Genomic DNA, 18,227 nt, shown 5'->3' on the forward strand with positions numbered 1-18,227 from the left:
TGTGAAGCGAAGGTGTCTGATGTCAGCGTGATGAACACCAGCTAAGAACCTTCGTGACTCAGTGCGCCGTCACACGGGAGGAAAAGGGACCGACGTCTGCTTCCAATTACGAGGCCCAGATGCTTCCCGTAGGCCTCCGATTCCATCGCTGCTCATCTCATAAACAAGAGGGGGGGGGGGGGGGGGGGCTTTGAAAGGAAATCTCGTCGTTTGGGGGGGAAATGTGAAGAAAGTGGTTTGTAGGAGTTCACTTTGTTTATGTTCGGCTCGTCAGAGCTACAATCTTTGGCCCACGTAGACTGACAGGAAGTGAGCCCCCCCCCCCCGGGGGCAACGCCAGGCCGGGCAAAAATAAATGAAGTGAGTGCAGTCGCATAATTCGATCTCCTGGAAGCACGAGTAGCAGGAATCTGAGGAGACGACCTTCGTGTCAAACAGGAGATTTATCGATTAGTTTGTTTAATGAAAATACACTTCAAATGTTACAGAAAAGCCCCTTTGTTACTTACAGTGTGATCATGTCGCGCTGCTCCTCCATGAATCACCTCGCAGGTCATAAACCACGATGCTGCACTTCAGTGTTTAACAATCCAAAGGTCGAAGTTCAACTACCGCTTTTTTTGCGGAAGGCCGCCGATGAAGAGGATTAAACTGCGTCCTCGTCGCCTGTGGAAGCAGAGCGGCTGGAGTTGTTCACTTAAACAAACGTTCCTCCCCCCCCACAAAAGTCTAGACGGCCACAGATACAAATAGTTTCCATTATTCCGTCCCCCTCGCTGCGTGCAGCATTAAGCGTCTTAACGAGAGCTGGTTCAGAGCTGCATCACTGCAAAACTAAGTGAATGAATAAATAAACATGGTCGGTCTTCTGCAGCCTGAAGTGCATCCTAACAAACATATCGAAATTAACCAAACTTTATTTGTTATTCAAGCAAATACACGCTGTGCAGCACGCAGGGGCCTCTTCACGGTTCACGTTAAACAGCATCTTCTCTAAACACGTCTACGTCTAATACGAACACACGCGACAAACGCAAAGCCTCCTTCACCACGCAGCCGATCGCCGGTGGAAGACGCGGAGAGGACGACGTCCTGCAGCAGGACGACGTCCTGCAGCAGGACGACGGTCAGTCAGAGTCACCGGCGGTTCAGCTCCGTTGTTTCGACTCGAAAGATTTCAAGCGTAAACAACAGAAGATGAAGGACTGGAGAAAGTTAGCAAACATCCAATCAAAAGAGACGAGGAAATGTGAAAAGGAAACGTTTATTTCTCATTTTATCTCAATGTTGTACTTTATTTATATTGTATTTATTTAGTCATAAGTCGCCTCGTGTGATAAATAAATGTTCAGGTTTCTGTCTGACGTCGTTTTCAACACTATCTGGATTAAACAAACATGTTAAAAACCTCACAAATTGATTATTTAAAAAAAGAAATAAAATATCTGCAATGGTGTATGTTGCATTAAAACTGATTTGAATAATAGGAAATAATCAAATTATTCTGATGAATGTTTGTGCAATAATAAAATGACAAACATTAGAAAATAACATTCAGTTTATTCTCATATAGTTAAGTGCTACTTCTTTTGCCCAAAAGTTTTTTTTAAATGACCGAGCAAAAAATCTGTTATATTATTAGCTGAATATTGATGTGACAAGAAATGGGCCGGTGTGAACACGACACTCAGTATTTAAACATAAAATAATGTGTAGAAAATGGCCTTCATCTGGTACAAAGTGTCGCTTACATGACGTTAGAAAAGCATTTCCGTTGTATATAATTGTGGATTGTTGTGTTGCACACAACATCTATTCTTTTATTTATTCCAAAAATAAACAGCACGTATAATAAACCTCCATGTCAGAGTTTCACAGTTACTCGTTTCAGTGTTCAGCCCCAGACTTCAGCTTCTCGCGTCAAATGCAGAAAACAACACTGTTGTTATGGAAACACAAATATCATTAGTGTTGAAACAATCTCAGAATAAGACACAATCACACAAACCAGGCGAGATTTAAAGTGCAAACCACATAAAAAAAGAGGTCGGATTGCTTTGTAAAAACTTTGACCTCCGACAGATATGTATATATATATATATATATATATTCATATATATATATATTATATATATTCATATAGATACACATGTACTTCATTTAGTCATAGTTCATGAACGGAGCCTTTTGCTTCCTGACCTTCTGTAGTGTTTTCTTCCTTCTATTCGCAGCGTAAAGGAGAATTCCCCTCACACACGACGTTACACGTCAACAAGCGAAGACGTCAGACTTTGAGTCATCTTCCTCTTTCTGCATCGCTCACTAATCGCTCATCATTTCATCGAAACTGAAGAATAGTTCAATATCAAGAAAATATGCTGCAACTACTCCTTTTAAAATGTATTAACTTTAAAGCTGCAGTTCCTAAAGTGACCACTAGAATGTTCATCAAACCATAAACACATTTGAAAAGTGTTTTTCGTCCCCGCAGCGCTCCACATCAAAGCGCAGTGTGGCTTCTTCGTTGGTGTCAGTGCGGTCGCTGTTGGTAACCCAAAGATTGGGGCAATAAATTGTCCTTCACAAGTCTTTGGTCATTCATGTTTGTTTTAAACCGCCGACCAAGTCAGAAAAACTGATATTCCTTGGCGCCGCGGCACTAAGCCCGGAAGCTCCGGTTGTGCTCCGGTTTCCTGGCGCGGAAACATCTGACCAGCAGCACCAACGCGACCACGGTGACCAGCGCTACCACCACCGCGGCTACCGCATAGTACCGGCCCCCCGGCCTGAGGCACATGTCCTGGGTCACCTGCTCGATGTTGACTGGCTCCGAGTACTCCTGGTGGACGCAGGTGGCGGTCTCGATGTCGGGGACGACCACGGCCGAGTTCTGCACCATTTGGAGGAGGTCGAGGTTGCTGCAGCAGCTCAGGGGGTTGGAGCCCATGTAGAGGGTCTTCAGCGAGGGCTCCAGGGCGAGCATGGTGCTGTACTCCAGGGTGACCAGGTGGTTGTTCTGCAGGTTCAGGGACTCGATGGAGGAGTCTCGGTTCCAGGCGGGCACGGTGGTCAGCTGGTTGGTGGACAGGTCGATGTGCTTGAGGCTCGTCAGCGACGACAGGTCCATGCTCAGACTCGAAATGTTGTTCTCCCTGAGGAGCAGGTGGACCAGGGAACGTTCCAGACCGGAGAGGGAGTCTCGGTCCATGTCCAAGCCCGGGTTCAGGGACAGATCCAGTGACTTCAGAGGGCTGCCGGCGAACGCGTCGGCAGGCACAGTCCTCAGCTGGTTGTCGGACAGGTCCAGGATCTGCAAGGTCGGCACAGAGGAGAAGGAGACGCACCCCGGAGCATCCTGCCGGTTTCGGCCCCAGGAACAGATCTGGAGATTATTCTGCCGAAGCTGCAGGTGCTCGATGCTCGGAAGTCGTCGAAACACGCCGCTGTCCAGAGTGGCGAGGCCGTTTCCGCGGAGGAGGAGCTTCTCCAGCGACCGCAAAGTGTTTTCCCCAAACGTCAGGCTGCGCAGCGAGTTGTAGCCGAGGTTGATGACCTTCACGGTCCGCAGGAGGCCCTCGTCGGCGACGGAGAACTCGCCGATGCAGTTATTGCTCACGTTCAGGACCTCCAAGGACCGCATGCAGTGAAAGAAGGACTCGGGTAAGCTTTGGAGTTGGTTGTAGCTCATGTCCAGGTATCTCAGGTGAGAGAAAAAGGTCTTTTCATCAGGAGTCGCCGTGTCGTTGACGCTCTGGAGCTGGTTGCGTGAGACGTCCAGGCGCTCCAGCCGGTTGTTCCTGGGCAGCAGAGGAAAGGTAGACATTTTGTTTTCACTCAGATCGAGCGAGAGGAGGCAATAGTAATCCGTCGATGTGGCGCTGTGGAAAAGCTCCACGCTGTTCTTGCTGAGGTTGAGCACCTTCAGGTTGCAGAGGTTGAAGTCTGTGATGCAGGTGATGGAGTTCTTGGACAGATCGAGTTCCGTCAGACCGCTCAGGGAGTCGAAAGCGCCGCTTTCGATCTCCAGGATGACGTTGTTGCGGAGGCCGATTTTTTTCAGCCTCGGCGACCCGCTGAAGGTGTTTTGCGCTATTTTGGTGATGCTGTTGCCGTTCAGAGCGAGGACCTCCAGCGAGGGAGAATGCGCCAGGAAGTAGTCGGTCATCCCGGTGTAGAGCCCGTTGCTCGACAGGTCGAGCGTCTCCACGGCCGTGAGAGGCCCCAGCCTCACGTTGGAGAGGGCGAAGACATTCAGGCGATTCCTGGACAGGTCCAAGACCTTCAGGGCGGCCATGTCCACGAAGAGCCCCGGCTGGATGAAGTGGATCTCGTTGGAGCGCAGGTTCAGGCGCCGCAGGCCGGTGTGGAACGCCAGAGTCTCCCGGGTGAGGTTCTGCACGTGGTTGCGAGAGAGGTCCAGCGTCTGGACGCCGCGGGGGAGGTCGACCGGGGCGCTCCTCAGGCTCAGGTCGCTGCAAAACGCATCCATCTGGACCTGCGAACGGAGAAAACAGAACACGCGAGTGTGGGTTTAATGAAGGGGAACGCCGCCAGATCGCCCGGCGCTGACGCAGCGCACAGCGAATGCTCCAGGTGGGTTTGCGGAGCCCGCGGCGCGTTCTTGGCAGCAGCGCGGCCCTGTGAGGTTTATCACCACGAGTTATACTAATGAGAAAAATGCCCTTTTCCCTGGAAACGTATCCACTGCTTTAATGACTCGATCTGTGGTCTCCAGACCCGGACGCTTTCGTCATCTCCTCTTCTCTCACCCTCCTAGGTTCAAATCTTTAGGTCATAAAGAGCAGTTTATAACTCAAACCATGTGGACAGAAATCCCTTCTGTCCAACAACAGCTCGTAAAGCTCTCGGTCTCGCCTTTCCTCTCTGAGTATTTAGAGTATATCTACTCCACGGACCTTCTCGGCTTACTAGTGGCGTCCTGAAAGAGGCGTTCCTCGTTGCTTACAGGCGCAAACGCGCTGATTTATCGCGACGGGCAGAACACCGCCCGGCATCGCGGAACGAATCAACCCAACCTCATCAGAAGCTCTTCTACGTGTTGGCTGGTGTCTCTCCTGAGAAGGGAAAATCCTCCAGAACACGAGAAGCCGAAACGAGGACTCGATTCACTGGAAAAGAGGTCAAGAGTTGCGATCGCAGACAACAACCCGTCCCATTCTTCTGCCAGAGGAGACAAATAACGTTCCTTTGTCCAAATATCGAAGCCCGAAGGTCTGGCAGCACAGCCTGAAATAATAAACCAAACCTGCTGCTCCGGAGCTCTCAAATAAACCGCCGGCCTTTTTCTCGGGGATAATCCGAAAATACCTCCATCACCTGATGGATCAGGGGCCTCATGCGCGTTCAGACATAAAGCAAAAACAGATGAACGCATGAGTCACTGCTTCTTTGGCTGGAGATGTGAGGATGCAGGGAAACTGAGAAAGACATTTTTTTTTTTACTCACAACTTGGCAGGCCGGGAGGCGGCGGGGGGGCCGGGCGGACGCCGCCACGCAGGTGACCAACAGCGGGAGGAGCAGCTGGAAGGCGGCCATGACGCTGCGTCGGCGGGGAGAGACCAGATACCACGAGTTAGAACCGCGGCGCTGCAGGAAGCAGGACGCCGGTGATATGACTCGAAAAGGGAAGGAAGCGGGACGCCGGCCTACCTACAGAGACTGAAACGGGGGCTTTTCTGTGTCACTTGTTGATCATGACGTTTCTATTTTGCCGCATTAAGCTGCAGGAAAGAGAACCGGTGACTAAGATAACGAGAACAAAAGCCATCGATTCTGCCCCGTACGTCGTTACTCCGGAGGATACTTTTATTTATTATACTTTTACTATTATTTTTTTTCGCCTCGGTGAGTCTCTTCACGAGTTCTATGCCTCCTTATGTTTTGCGTAAACTTGCTGAAATAGTTCTTGACAGGCTCCCCTGGCCCAGATGAAAGCACCCTGTAGGCCGCACGGGCAAATCATGTGGGAGTAATTATCATCGTCGTGGAAACTACCGATAATCACGTACTTTTAATTATTAGTTTCAGCGATTCAGTTCAGGAGAATTCTTCTCTGAACTGCCAGCAGAGCAGCTCTGAGGAGCTTCTGATTCAACGAAGTTATTCTTCCCTCTCATGTGACAAGAACACAGAAACATCATTCATTCGCTGCTACTGGAACACATTTGGGTTTTGGTAATTAACAATAAGAAGCATTTAGCTCACGCATTGTTCAAAGCGGACCGACGGGGCTTCTCTCTGGTGACGCCGGCCGTTCATCAAACGACACCATTAGACATTTACAGCCGCGATAAAACTTTGTGGTCGTTAATCAGCAGCCAGAAAGATCAAAAACTCTTCTTCTCTCGTGAAGCTACGGACGGACGGCCAGGTGCTGTACCAAGAGTATCCTAATGTTTCCTTCAGTGCGTCCCTTTTCATTTCAGAGGGAGCGACTTAAATATTTACACGCGCTGCAGACGGGACGGGACCCCTCAGATGTATCTGGCGACCCTTCAGAGGGGCCCGACCCAGAGGTTGGGAACCCCCACTGAACTTTAAGCAGTTAAAACAGCTTCAACAACATGCTACTCACACGCTGAGGTCTAACGTTGTTATTTATTAAAACATGTCCCTTACTTCATACTGCGTATTTTATTTTGAAGGCGTCGTGATCTGAGGACTATTTACAAAGCGCTAGTTTACACACTGCATCATTTCAGCTTTCATTGCTTTTTCTGCTGTTGTACATTTTCAAAGTTAAGATTAGTTAGTCAAGTAAAAGTAGTAATAACGTGAAAATACAGTTTACCTCAAATAGGAACGTAAATCTGCTGCGCTACAAACCAGCAGCTGATACGGACCTCTCTGCTTAAATAAAAGGACCTGAGAAGGTCTTCCACCCCTGATGTTTGTTTGCATGCAAACCAAAAAGAGCCCGACAACTGGTCTTCATCCTCACCCCCCCCCCCTCACCCCCTCACACACACACACTCACGGATCGATGGTGACCGAAGAGCTGCTCTCAGCCGAGGCTTCCCTCCACTCTGCGATGCTCCGGCTGCTGTCCAGCCATCACATCCTGTGAGAATATCCTGCACATCCCCCCCTCCTCCGTGCTCAGGGAAATGCCTTATAAGGGGGTTGGGAAGTCCAGTTCTATGCTTCACTTCACTAAGGAGAAGCAACTCCCCCCCCCTCCCTCCCTTTCCCCACCCAAAAAGTGACTCTGCATTAATCAGAAGGTTCGCTTGGAAATAGTTTGCATAATCTCTCACACGCATCTCCATTTGGGATATTTGACAGGCTCCAAAAACGGCCTTTTATGGATACAAGCGCATGAGGGGGAGAATGTAGATGTTTGTCTCCATCAGATGAGAGAGAGTGGAAGGGTCACATGTCACCAAGAAAATCAACTCTTTTATTTTGGCGGTACATTGAGCAGCAGACATTTGTTTAGAGAGTCTACTTTGAAAAGCTAAAAATTCTCAAGAAGTAGAACAGAATCCTGTGTACACATCACTTCACGTTCAGAGCTGGTGCCCTTTTTACTTTTATTATTCAGTAAACTTCTCATTGTCAAGTTTAAAAGTCCACGAATCCTCTCAATCTGAGAGCAGGTTAGTTGGTTCTCTTACAATAATTACTGCTGCATGTTGTTAGTATGGGTAATATGTAGAATGTAACTTTGAGTATCTATCTCCAGAATGAAGTGGAGGATGAGGTACTGAACTCGAGACCTGGATTTAGTGACTGTGCATCACTTCTAGTCATGCGAGTAAAAACAGGAGAAAAGGCCTGAACGTGTGAATAAGCGCAGAAGAAGAAGTCTTACCTGGTCTCTTCCTCTGCGGTGTCTCGTTCTTCGTTAGCAGCTTTCGTTTCACGTTCATCCTTTTATCCTCCATTGTTTTCATCAGTGGTGTCATGTGTCACACACACACACACACACACGCACACACACACACACACACACACCTACACACCTACACACCTTTTTGGGGGATTGTCCCTCTCATCTCCCGGGAATCCCGGCCTCATGCTTTGTTTCCCTTTCGGGGGGGGGTTGTCGGCCTCGGTCTCTTTCCGTTTCAGATATCCGTTTCCTGGTAGGACGCAGTGAGATCAGCGGGACGTTAATGCAGCTGATCAACCAGCAGTGAGCGAGGTCCTCCTGCCTCCTGCTGCTCGGGCTCGCTCGGTGCAGCGCTGCAACCACAGAAGAAGAAAAGATAGATACTTTATTGATCCCTCAAGAGGGAAATTTTGGTATCACAGCAGCATGTACAGGGAAGAAAATAGAATAAAAAGATACACATTATATACAATATAATAAGAGAAATATTAAATTAAATTAAATAAACTGAAACAAAAGAATAACCTTCCAAAAGAGACAATAAGACACGAGTTTTCTGAGGAATATCGAGAGTACAAATGGAGATAAAGGTCGTGCAGCGCACGTTGGGAGTCTCCCTCTGGGTGTTACGTGTGACGACAGGTGTTCTCGCTGCAAACAGACAGGTGACGCGAGTCAGAGCACCACACACACACACACACACACACACACACACACCACACACACACCAACTGACCATTTAGATCAATGACATTCACAAATATATCTGTAAAAAGATGAACGTGAGGCTAATAAATAAAATAAGAAGAATCACTCGTAAAAGATGACCATGAAGGGTACTTAAAAGTCTTATAAAAATGTATATTTATAAAAATATTGAAAACTGAATATTACAGTAAATAAAACAAAGATTGAAACACGGTATTTCTCTTGAAATATATATAACAGAAAGACTTCAAACTGGTCTGATGGACGTGTGAACACACCTATTGTACAATATATTCCTCTCTGTATACAGTTATACACACACCATCAATTACAAAAATCAACATTAACAGTTATCATTAAGAAACAGTGAACATTTTCACATTATGATTTAATAGCTGGATGTTTGGGTCTTATTTTTATTCAGAGGGAAAGTGAATCAGTGTGGTGCGAATATAATAATCAGATCAAACACATTTAATTGGCCAGGAATAGGTTTTATATAAAATTTGAACAGTGGATACAGAGGCGATATTATTATGTGTATAAAAAAATACATACAAAAGGAAAATAAATGAATCTTATCTTTTGTTTCTATTTTTTCAGCAGATGTTCGAGTTAGCTGATGAAATGTAAAAGGCACTAAATGTACAACATTCCAGTTTTAATGATGCTTAAACGGAGAGAGATGAACGAAAAATACAAGAGACAAAAATCACAGGGAATTTGTTTGTCTTTGATTTGCGAGACATAGTGCAGATTTTCCAAACATACCAAACAACTCAACAAATAACACAACTATTTACCATCGAGGAACACGAAGCATGCACCGCTAAGACCCACGAGAGCGCAGAGCCTCGCCACCGGAATACCCGCCAGACGCTAAGCTCCGCCCCCCGACCAGAGATCCGTCATAATTTATAGTTTACATCACAATTTCTACAAACAGGACTAAAACAGCGCGAGGAGTCCCGGTGAGGAGCGAAGCGACCGGCAGGAGAAGGTTGGTATAGAACAACTGGGAGAAGAGGTTTGGGATCTCTCCAGCCGGAGGGTGTAAGTACGTATTTAGGGGGGTTTAGAATGAGTTGGTAACAGCAGAGCGCAGCTCACGTTCCCATTGGTCCGTTACTCAGAATTCAGTGAAAGGTCTCCTACGTTCCGCATTATTCATCATTTGGTCCAAACGCGCCAGCGATCCCATCGTTTGCGTGACGGACGCAGCACAGAAGAGAAGCCGTGAACGTTATCGATGAACTCTACGTCGTGTGACTAACTATCCGGAGAACAACGTGGAGCTTTTCCGCTGCTAGAAGAGAATTTTGTACGTTTATATTACGTCGTGTCGTGTACTTTTTGCTGCATAATGTGGAGTAAAGACCGTTCGATTCACGCCCCTGAACGCAGCGGCTCGTTGCTCCCAGCAGCCACTGCACACGGCTGAGTGTTCGCTGACATTAATAATAATTAAGACAAAAAAAATCTGACTTTCTACGAGTCTCTACGCAGCCAGAGCTGGAATGAGTTACAGTAAACAGCACTATATGTTACAGGGGGGGGGGGGGGGGGGGTAGTATGTACAGAAACCGGCCAACGTGGACACACACTGCGCGTTGAGACACGAGTCATTCGCCATCACAACAGAAGTTTGGGCTTTTAAACGCTTCGAAACGAGCTAAAAACATACATTTGCGTTTTAAAGCTTAAAAGGTCTGACAGAACGGGGTTTAATATTAATGTGGACATTAAATATTTGGCCCATTAGTTTAAAAAAGAAGAGCTTTAACGTCATACAAAGATGGATATTTTCATAATAATTTGTGTTATGTTAGTAAATCGCATGCAAACAGTGTTTTTATCATTCGTAGTCCACAACCAACGAGAAGATGCTTCACCTCAGCTGAACGTTTAAAACGCACAACTCTACTTTGTTCATCTGCACGCAAAGATAAAACAACTGGTTAAAGCAGATGCTCCACTGAGGTGAAAATCTAAACGGGAGGCAGCGTCTTTTGACTGTTTTTTTAGATCGGTACCACATCAACATGCCAGAACTCTGCAGAGGAACCAGAAGCATCCGCGGCGAGCTCGCATGGGCCCGACGCCGCCGGGGCCGCGTGCAAAGTCCCCTGAGGCACGAATCTACTGCAACAAGACAAGACGTCAGCGGCGTGGCCAGGGCCAGCGGCAGAGAGGGGGCGTGGCCGGGGCCAGCTGCAGAGAGGGGGCGTGGCCGGGGCCAGCTGCAGAGAGGGGGCGTGGCCAGGGCACTGAGTACACAACCTTTCCCTTCCCTTTAATAACGAAAAAATCCCGGGCCACCGATCACGATGAGATAAAGTCGCAGGATGTTTTAGTTAAAAAGACGTACTGGATCCAGTTAGCGAGTTCTGGTGCGATGTGGTAACTTCGACTTGATTTGCCGACGTAGTATAAGTGGTTTATTTTGAAATCAAACCTCAGCTGCTGAACCGTTAGTTAGCACAGACCTCCACGTAAAAATAAAAACAGCTGTACATCTATGAAATCATTCCTGGTGTTCTTTTAGGAAAGTAAAGGCTGAGTGATTTAGGTTCTTAGCTTGTTTTTTTTCTCTTTTATTGTGAAGGCAAAGCACGTTGCGACATCGCCGGCATCACGCTTTAAAGAGGACGAGACGATGGATGAAAAGAAAAGAGAAGCTGCACCGTTTTTTTGTCCCTGTTGAAACATTCCCACCTCGAGCAGCTGTTAGAGGTCCGATACTTTACTGCGTTTATAATGGAGTGTTTTTTTGTTTGGTTTTTGGTCTCCGGTTCCGCTTCAGTTTTTACGGATGTCGGCGTAGACCACCGGCTCCATCTTGTGGAACGAGTGTTTGCTGCCGGAATGGTCCAACTGGGCGTAGATCACCGGGCCCTGAGACGGGGGGGGGGGGGGGGGGGGGGGGGGGGGGGGGGAGAGGGGGAGGGGAGGTTTGGAGAAACAGAAAGAATGAACGGTGTATCCCATATTTACAATATTCACCTCTTCACCACATTGAATGTGTCATTTACCACCCCGCCAAATGAATGTAAACGTTATCCGTTAACCTAATTCTCTCCCATAGCGGATATGTGCGGGAAACACACAACAGGAAATAAATGCCTGTATTTAAAGATAAATACTAACTGGCTTTGGTTAATAAGCATAAGTCGTTTTAATAATGTTATTTATTATCTTCAATCTATTTATTGTTTAATGATTATATTATTAAATGCAAGGATCTAGTATGTATAACATATATTTCTAATTGGAATTACAAGATTTGAACACACCATAACTCAAATTAAAAAAAAAAAGTATTTTTTTTACTCAATGCTAATTTCTACAGAGTAGCTTGAATGCACCACGCAAGTCAACTCAAATGAAAAGTGTAGATCCCAAAATGTCAAACCTTCCTTTATAGTGCTGCACTTTGAACGGTTTACTTGAACTCTGATTAGTTCTGCTGTTGGACACATTTTGAGGACATTAAATGAATATTAATACACAGTAGACTGATCTAAAGTCTCCCGGTGACATGGGGGCCACAGTGGATTCCTTTCTGCCCCCCTGCTCCTACCTGCAGTGGACCCGAGGGGCCGGTGGACCTGGACACCTCCAGGCTGGACTCCGCCTTCTTTCCTGGCTTCGGAGCCGGAGAGCTCGCGCTCTCCAAGGACGTACATCTATTTTTAGGGGGGGGCGCGGCACGGGGGGGGGGGGGGGGGGGGGGGCCAAGAAAACCACGATTTTCCGCGGAGTCGGGAAATCATTGGTGCACGGTCAAGTGGAGACAAGAAACAGACAAATGGGACACAAGACAAACAAAAAAAACAATGAGTGATGGGCATGAGGTTTGGCAGGAAGCAGATGGGGGGGGCGTGTAATTGTTTTCTAGCCTTTATGTTGTTGCATAATAATAGTGATTGTCGTTTGTCATCTATATAATGATGTTAATCCGTTCACATTTCTTGCTTCTAAAATGTTCATCGCATCTGAAAAGTGGTTCGACAGGTCGACCTAAAAGTGTAGAAACCTTCCACTGCTTTTACACATTTTACTAAAGGATAACTAAGGATTCATTGATTATAAACAGAATAAATGCAGTCGTTGAGAAGTTCTCCACTTTTCCTTTAAGTTAAATGTGAACTCTTCTGAATTAACAGGAATTTGATGTCAAGCTCAAATTAACCTCACGTCAGTTTAAACTTTTCATTTCATATCGATAAATAAAGTTTAGAAACTTGATCTTTTGTAACCCGAACCCCGAGAATTTGAATCAAATAGCTAATTAAAAATGGGGAATGTCAGATTACCTAAAAGGGTCAAACCCCAATTCTGACTCAATAGCATCAGATTGAACAATAAATGAAACCTAATGTTTACCTTGAATAAATGTATTTTACTTTCATTCTTTCAATGAACTTTTAAATGCAGGAGTTGTGTTTGTAGAGTTATTTTTTTTTACTCTGAATCAATCAAAGGTCATCAGACACCTCTGGCAGAGATGCTGCATGTAAGCGTCTGTGCACTAAGAGGCCGTTCTGCTGCATCATCAGCTGTTCACATTTCACAATGAGCCTCCGCCTGATGAAGCACATGAAGCAGAAGACGCAGGTCAGCTTGCCGTTAGTGGAAAGAGACGAAGGACAATCAATCAGTGGACGACATGCTGACGGGCAGGAAGACGAGCTGGTAAATGACGTTAATGGAAAGAGAAGCACGTTGACAAACAGAGATGCAGGAAACGTGACCGGCACCAGTGAGCAAAACGCTTGAAACCAGCCGACAGCCCAACAGAAGCTTCTTTGGATTCTTTGTTAGTTGCCGGTTTCTCGGTGGACGACGACGCTCGTAATCGTGGATCCACGCGCGTGTTTCTGCAGCATGCAACGCAGACGAGCTCACGCGGGAAAGTGTGGTTTCATTCTTCATTCGAACGGGTTAGAAATCGGAGGCGATTGAGGTCGTCCCCGAAAAAGAAGAAAAGGAGGATGTTCGATATTGTATTGGTTGTTGTTCTAGTTTTATTCAGTTCTTACTTATTGTTCTTACTTCATCATCTGTATTTATTCGGTTTCCATGAAGGCTGATTAGAATTATCCTTTGGAGAATTTTTATATTAATTTGATGACATTATCAAACATGATCCGTTTATAGTTTCAGTCGTACTGTTATGATCTAAACATAATACATTATTTAGAACATACTGACACTTGGTTGTAAGTAGAGAAACGGCTTCATCAATGTTTCATTAGTGGAGGACTCACTGCAATGTTCTCAGAGCAATAGAACATAAAAACCTTGATGGGGAGTAATGAGCTTTTCCAATTTTCCAGAGATTTATATTTAATAAAAATAAATAAAAACAAAAAAAAATTCACATTAATAAACGACTTTGCAACAATTCACCCTGTTTCTGAAACGCTCACTGGCGATAATGTGGGACAGAGGTCACGTGACCCTTTGGGTGACGAGCGGCGCACTCACCCTTCGTACTCGTGGCGGCTGTGAAGCGACCTCATGACGACGCAGGCGACCACGGCGACGAGCACGAGCAGCAGCAGAGCGCCGCTGACCGCTCCGGCGATGATGGTCGTGTTGCTCTGAGGGAGAGATTCTGGGGCAGAGAAACAAGCGGCGCCATCAGACGTCGTCGGACGGCGGTCGGTCTTTAATTCGGAATCAATGATTCTGCTCTGCACAAAACGCGGCGATGCGATTTGGTGACGTGCGGCGGCGAGGTCGCAGAAGCTCGCCCCCCCTGCCCGAGGCCGTGGTTGCAATCAGACCTCAGAACCGGTTCCGTTAGCTCGTCTCTTCCCGCATTGTAAATAACGTTGTGTCACTGTACAACGTCTGTGTGTTTAGTGCGCTACATGGAAACAAGAAACCCTCGTGGTTAAACATATTCATCTATTCATCCCCCGCGCTGCTCCCCAGGTAACAAACAGAGCACCTGGGGGGGGCGGAGCCACAGACAACATGCCATCACGCGCACGAGCGAGGACACCCGCTGGAGACGAGTCCTCGTCTCACGCCGACTTCTCACCGTCAGCAGACTGAAGGAGATGAAGATGGAAAATAAAATGTAATTTTCCACCAGCACTTTTCCCAGAACTGTAATTTAAAACCGTCCCTTCCTGCGGCTCTCGTTTCACACTAAGAGCTGAACGCTTCGATTGCAAAGAGGCCGCCGCTCACGCCGCTGACTGGCAGTTCAGATCTAAACGAATCTCATATTTTCTCCAGCAAACAACACCGGGGCTTTCTTCAGGACCGGTTTTATGGGTTTTGGATGCATGAACTTTGCCGACTCGATGGAAAGCTGCACGCAGGCAACCGGTTCTACGAGTCTGCGGCGCGGGAAGTCTGGGGGAGCATTTCAGCTTTTGGCTTCTACACACATGTTGATTCCGGTTTACAGCCGACTGAAGGGAGCTTTAAAGAAGCTTTAAAGTTAATCCCACTCGACTTAATACTAGATTTAACTTAAAACTGTTAGTTAATCGAGGTTTGGATCCATTCCAGGTGGTGAACGCGGAGACCTCCTGCTGGGCAGAAAGCCACACTGACGCGGGGAAGGACCTGGTCTTGTGCAACGCTTCATGCCTTGAGGGGAAATAGCTTTTCATAGACGTCCTTTACAAGAATTTACTTTGAATCCTCTGAAGCTCAAAACACGGCAGCGGGATTGGAAAGAGTTTGTTTAATCCCCGGAACTACGTCGCTGCCTCAAACTGTAGGAATAAAATCCTCACTATCGTCCGATTCTCATCTTTCCGACGGTCCTTGAACACATCCCCCGCAATCAACACTTCACTCAGAAAAAAACAGCTGTAAATTTAGATATTTTATCTCAAACATCTTATTCCACGCGTCTCGTTTTGTATCTCGCCCCAAATAAACCGTTTGAAGTGAACTGAAGCTGCTCGGCACAAACCAGAGCGTCGCGATTGACTCGTCTGAGGCCAAAAGCCACGAGACGAAGACAACCCTGAATAACAAAAGAAACGTGTGGACACGTGTTGGGAGATAAAAGGTGTGGTTAACTTTCGATTTCTTAGGATTATTTTCTTTAAATCATATCACATCTTTCATGACTTATGGCCTCATAACAGCGTGAAGGACACGTCCTGCTTCCTGCTCGACCGAGATCCGCATGCACAGCGAAACGCCGAAGCATTCATTTGAAGAGCGCCGACCTTTGACAACCACCCGGAGCTCCGTCCGCGCCGGCGTGCCCGTCACGTCGGGGGGGTTCTTCACGTCGCAGAAGAAGGTCCCGTTGTCGCTGAACTGAGCCGGGTACAGCTGTATCGACACGTCCCTCTTGTGGATGTCTCCGATGAACCGCAGCCGGTCTTTGAACTCGGCTTGTCCCGGGAAGCCTCTTCCGTTGGCGAAGTAGAAAATCTACAGAGGAAGGAAGTCACATGTGTGTGAAAAACACGGCGAGAAGGAGGATCCTTTCATACGTCGAACATAGTCGGCACACTTTATTTATTCCAAAACCGTTTGACTCAGAAGGTTCAAAGTTATTACGCTTAAATCATTGACAAGAATCTGACGCGGTTGAGGGTTAATCCACCGATTAACGATAAACAGGGCTCGCCGCCGTGCGAGCACAACGAGTGACCCGCCCAGAAGACGAATACAGAGAACGAACGCTTTCCATCCTACAGGGATTTACAAAGTCATGGAATGTGTTTTGAGCGTCTAGGATTAATAGACACCAAAAGAATCAGAACCACGGGAGCCGCCAGTAACACTCGCTCAGAAGACGCCGCGTGTTCCAAACACAGGCGGTTTACAAAAGAGCTTTTGTTGCGTGTCAAAAAGCACTAAACAAACACTACGACACTGAAATAAAGCGCCGCGCATCATACCGAGCAGCAGAAGCACAATACGCAAATAAAATAAACATTAATAAACATCTGCCGTGGATTGGGGATCAAACCGTGAGCTGCTGTTTATTGAAGGAGCTCCCCGTGGGACGGTGCAGATTTAAAAACAAGCTGCTGGGGGGAGGAGGGCCTCACCGTGTACGGCGCGTTGGAGAACTGGTTGTCCGGCTGGCTGGACTGGAAGCTCCAGGTCACCGTGGTGGCGTTGTTGACCAAATGGCTGGACTTGAAGGTGCATCGGAGGGTCCCCGCGGTGCCGTTCTGCATCATCACCTCGGGGTCGGCGTGGATGTCGATCGCCCGCGAAGGTCTAGTGCCTGTTGGGGAATCGAGGGGATGGAGATAAGCTTCCTGGGAGGGGGGGGGGGGGGGGGCGACCTCCCCAGTCGCTCCAACGAAGGATCTAATAAACCGCCATGTAAATAAAAGAGGAATACGGATAGTTCCGGTCTTCTGCAGTTACTCGGCTCAGCAATAACCCCCCCATTCCGTGACCGAGGTCCGGTCTGCGGCAGGAAACGCTGTGCAAGCAGAAGAAAGCAGAAGAAACTCTTCTGTTCAGGACGGTTCAACGGCATTAAAAAGGAAGGAAGCGACGTCATCCGTTTCCTCGGGTCAGATGTCATTAGTCTGACCAGCCGTTTGGATTTGCGTCTTCATCTGCTGCATCCAGTCACACATCATGCACATCCCCTAAGAATCTACACATGAAGCCTAAATCCAGTGTGCAGAACGCACATCGAGGGCAAAACATGTGCATCATTATGGAAGGTTTAAGAGCTGCAACAGCCGTTTTTGATTGACAGCCACTGGCGCGTATTTGGGAAATAAAATCGTTCTCACTGTCCAATCAATGCAAAGTAACCCCGATAAAGAAAAGGCAGCGCTGTGTCGATGCTTCTCTGTGATGGACGCTTTACTCTGTGGGTCGGGGGGGGGGGGGGGGGGGTCAACGGGGCTGGTCACGGGGCGACACGTAGATACCGAACGGACCTCCGCAAATCTGACACTGTAATCAGCCTTTGGTTTCCGACCGAAACGCCTCCTGCGGTCTTAATCCTCGTCCGCATCGCCGGGAGCCCCTCTCCCCTTCGGCTGACGTCACACCCAGCCAGCAGCGGCCGTTTCGGCTAAACACGCCCGTGAACACGGCGGTTAACCGCCCCGTTTACCGCTGTAGCGGCACCACCGAGGGCGGTAGCCGCCGCCGCCGCCGCGCACCAGACCCGATCCCCTTTTATTGTGGGTTTAAATATCGCCTACGACGTCAACCGCGGCGTTATAACACGGTGCGCACAAAGGGCGGGTTTGGCGAACACGTACACGACGCGAATTCGGTGCCGTCAAGAGTCGCCTCCGGGTAGCTGGCGAGGCGTGAACAGCGGTGACATTAATTAGCACGATCGCGAATAAAAGGTTAGCGGTGTGGTGCAGGAGATGCAACGCCGCTAGCTAGCTAACCTGGTGTCCCACATTAAATTGTTAAAATCGAACATTTCGAAACTGATATTAGCCCCAAACAGGGCTGCGGTACTCACCTAAAACAACACATAGCGTAAATCCGGTCAATAAAACACGCTTGCAGATGATATTTGACCATTTTGGCTCCATTATGTTGTTGTAAACAGGAGTCGCTCCTCTGCTTTTTTTTGTCGTGTCCACCCTGTCGTTGCTGTTTCTTCTTCGTGGGAAGCTGCGGCGGCTGCGCAGTTGTAAATGCAGCTGTTTCCTCCTGCAGGTCAACAGCTGCTATGAC

The 18,227-nt window shown here is 47.6% G+C and overlaps 2 protein-coding genes across 2 annotated transcripts; both read right to left on the minus strand.

Moving 5' to 3' along the window:
• Window positions 1–1,248: 1,248 nt before the first annotated feature.
• On the minus strand, window positions 1,249–7,091 carry lrrc32 (leucine rich repeat containing 32). The gene is given in 4 exon segments (XM_078106974.1): window positions 1,249–4,495; window positions 5,468–5,561; window positions 6,999–7,030; window positions 7,032–7,091. Coding segments are annotated over 4 exon segments (2,007 nt in total). The 5' UTR covers window positions 7,077–7,091; the 3' UTR covers window positions 1,249–2,659.
• Window positions 7,092–9,037: 1,946 nt separating this feature from the next.
• Window positions 9,038–18,201, minus strand: mpzl1l (myelin protein zero-like 1 like). Its single transcript, XM_078106975.1, has 6 exons — window positions 18,010–18,201; window positions 16,607–16,788; window positions 15,770–15,980; window positions 14,055–14,184; window positions 12,145–12,250; window positions 9,038–11,459 (listed from the first exon to the last, which is right to left on the minus strand). The coding sequence occupies exons 1-6, from the start codon at window positions 18,080–18,082 to the stop codon at window positions 11,364–11,366; spliced, it is 798 nt and encodes a 265-aa protein (XP_077963101.1). The 5' UTR covers window positions 18,083–18,201; the 3' UTR covers window positions 9,038–11,363.
• Between the last annotated feature and the right edge of the window lie 26 nt (window positions 18,202–18,227).

Source organism: Gasterosteus aculeatus, chromosome 7, assembly GCF_964276395.1.
Source record: "Gasterosteus aculeatus chromosome 7, fGasAcu3.hap1.1, whole genome shotgun sequence".
NCBI classification, from domain to species: Eukaryota; Metazoa; Chordata; class Actinopteri; order Perciformes; family Gasterosteidae; genus Gasterosteus; species Gasterosteus aculeatus.

Excerpts from the sequence above, each read along its gene's own strand:
- mpzl1l (XM_078106975.1), bottom strand. The coding sequence starts at position 18,082 with ATGGAGCCAAAATGGTCAAATATCATCTGCAAGCGTGTTTTATTGACC. Across the intron at positions 15,981-16,606 it reads TCTCCAACGCGCCGTACACG|ATTTTCTACTTCGCCAACGG; the intron begins GTGAGGCCCTCC and ends CTTCCTCTGTAG. Across the intron at positions 11,460-12,144 it reads GCCCCTCGGGTCCACTGCAG|GGCCCGGTGATCTACGCCCA; the intron begins GTAGGAGCAGGG and ends CCCCCGTCTCAG.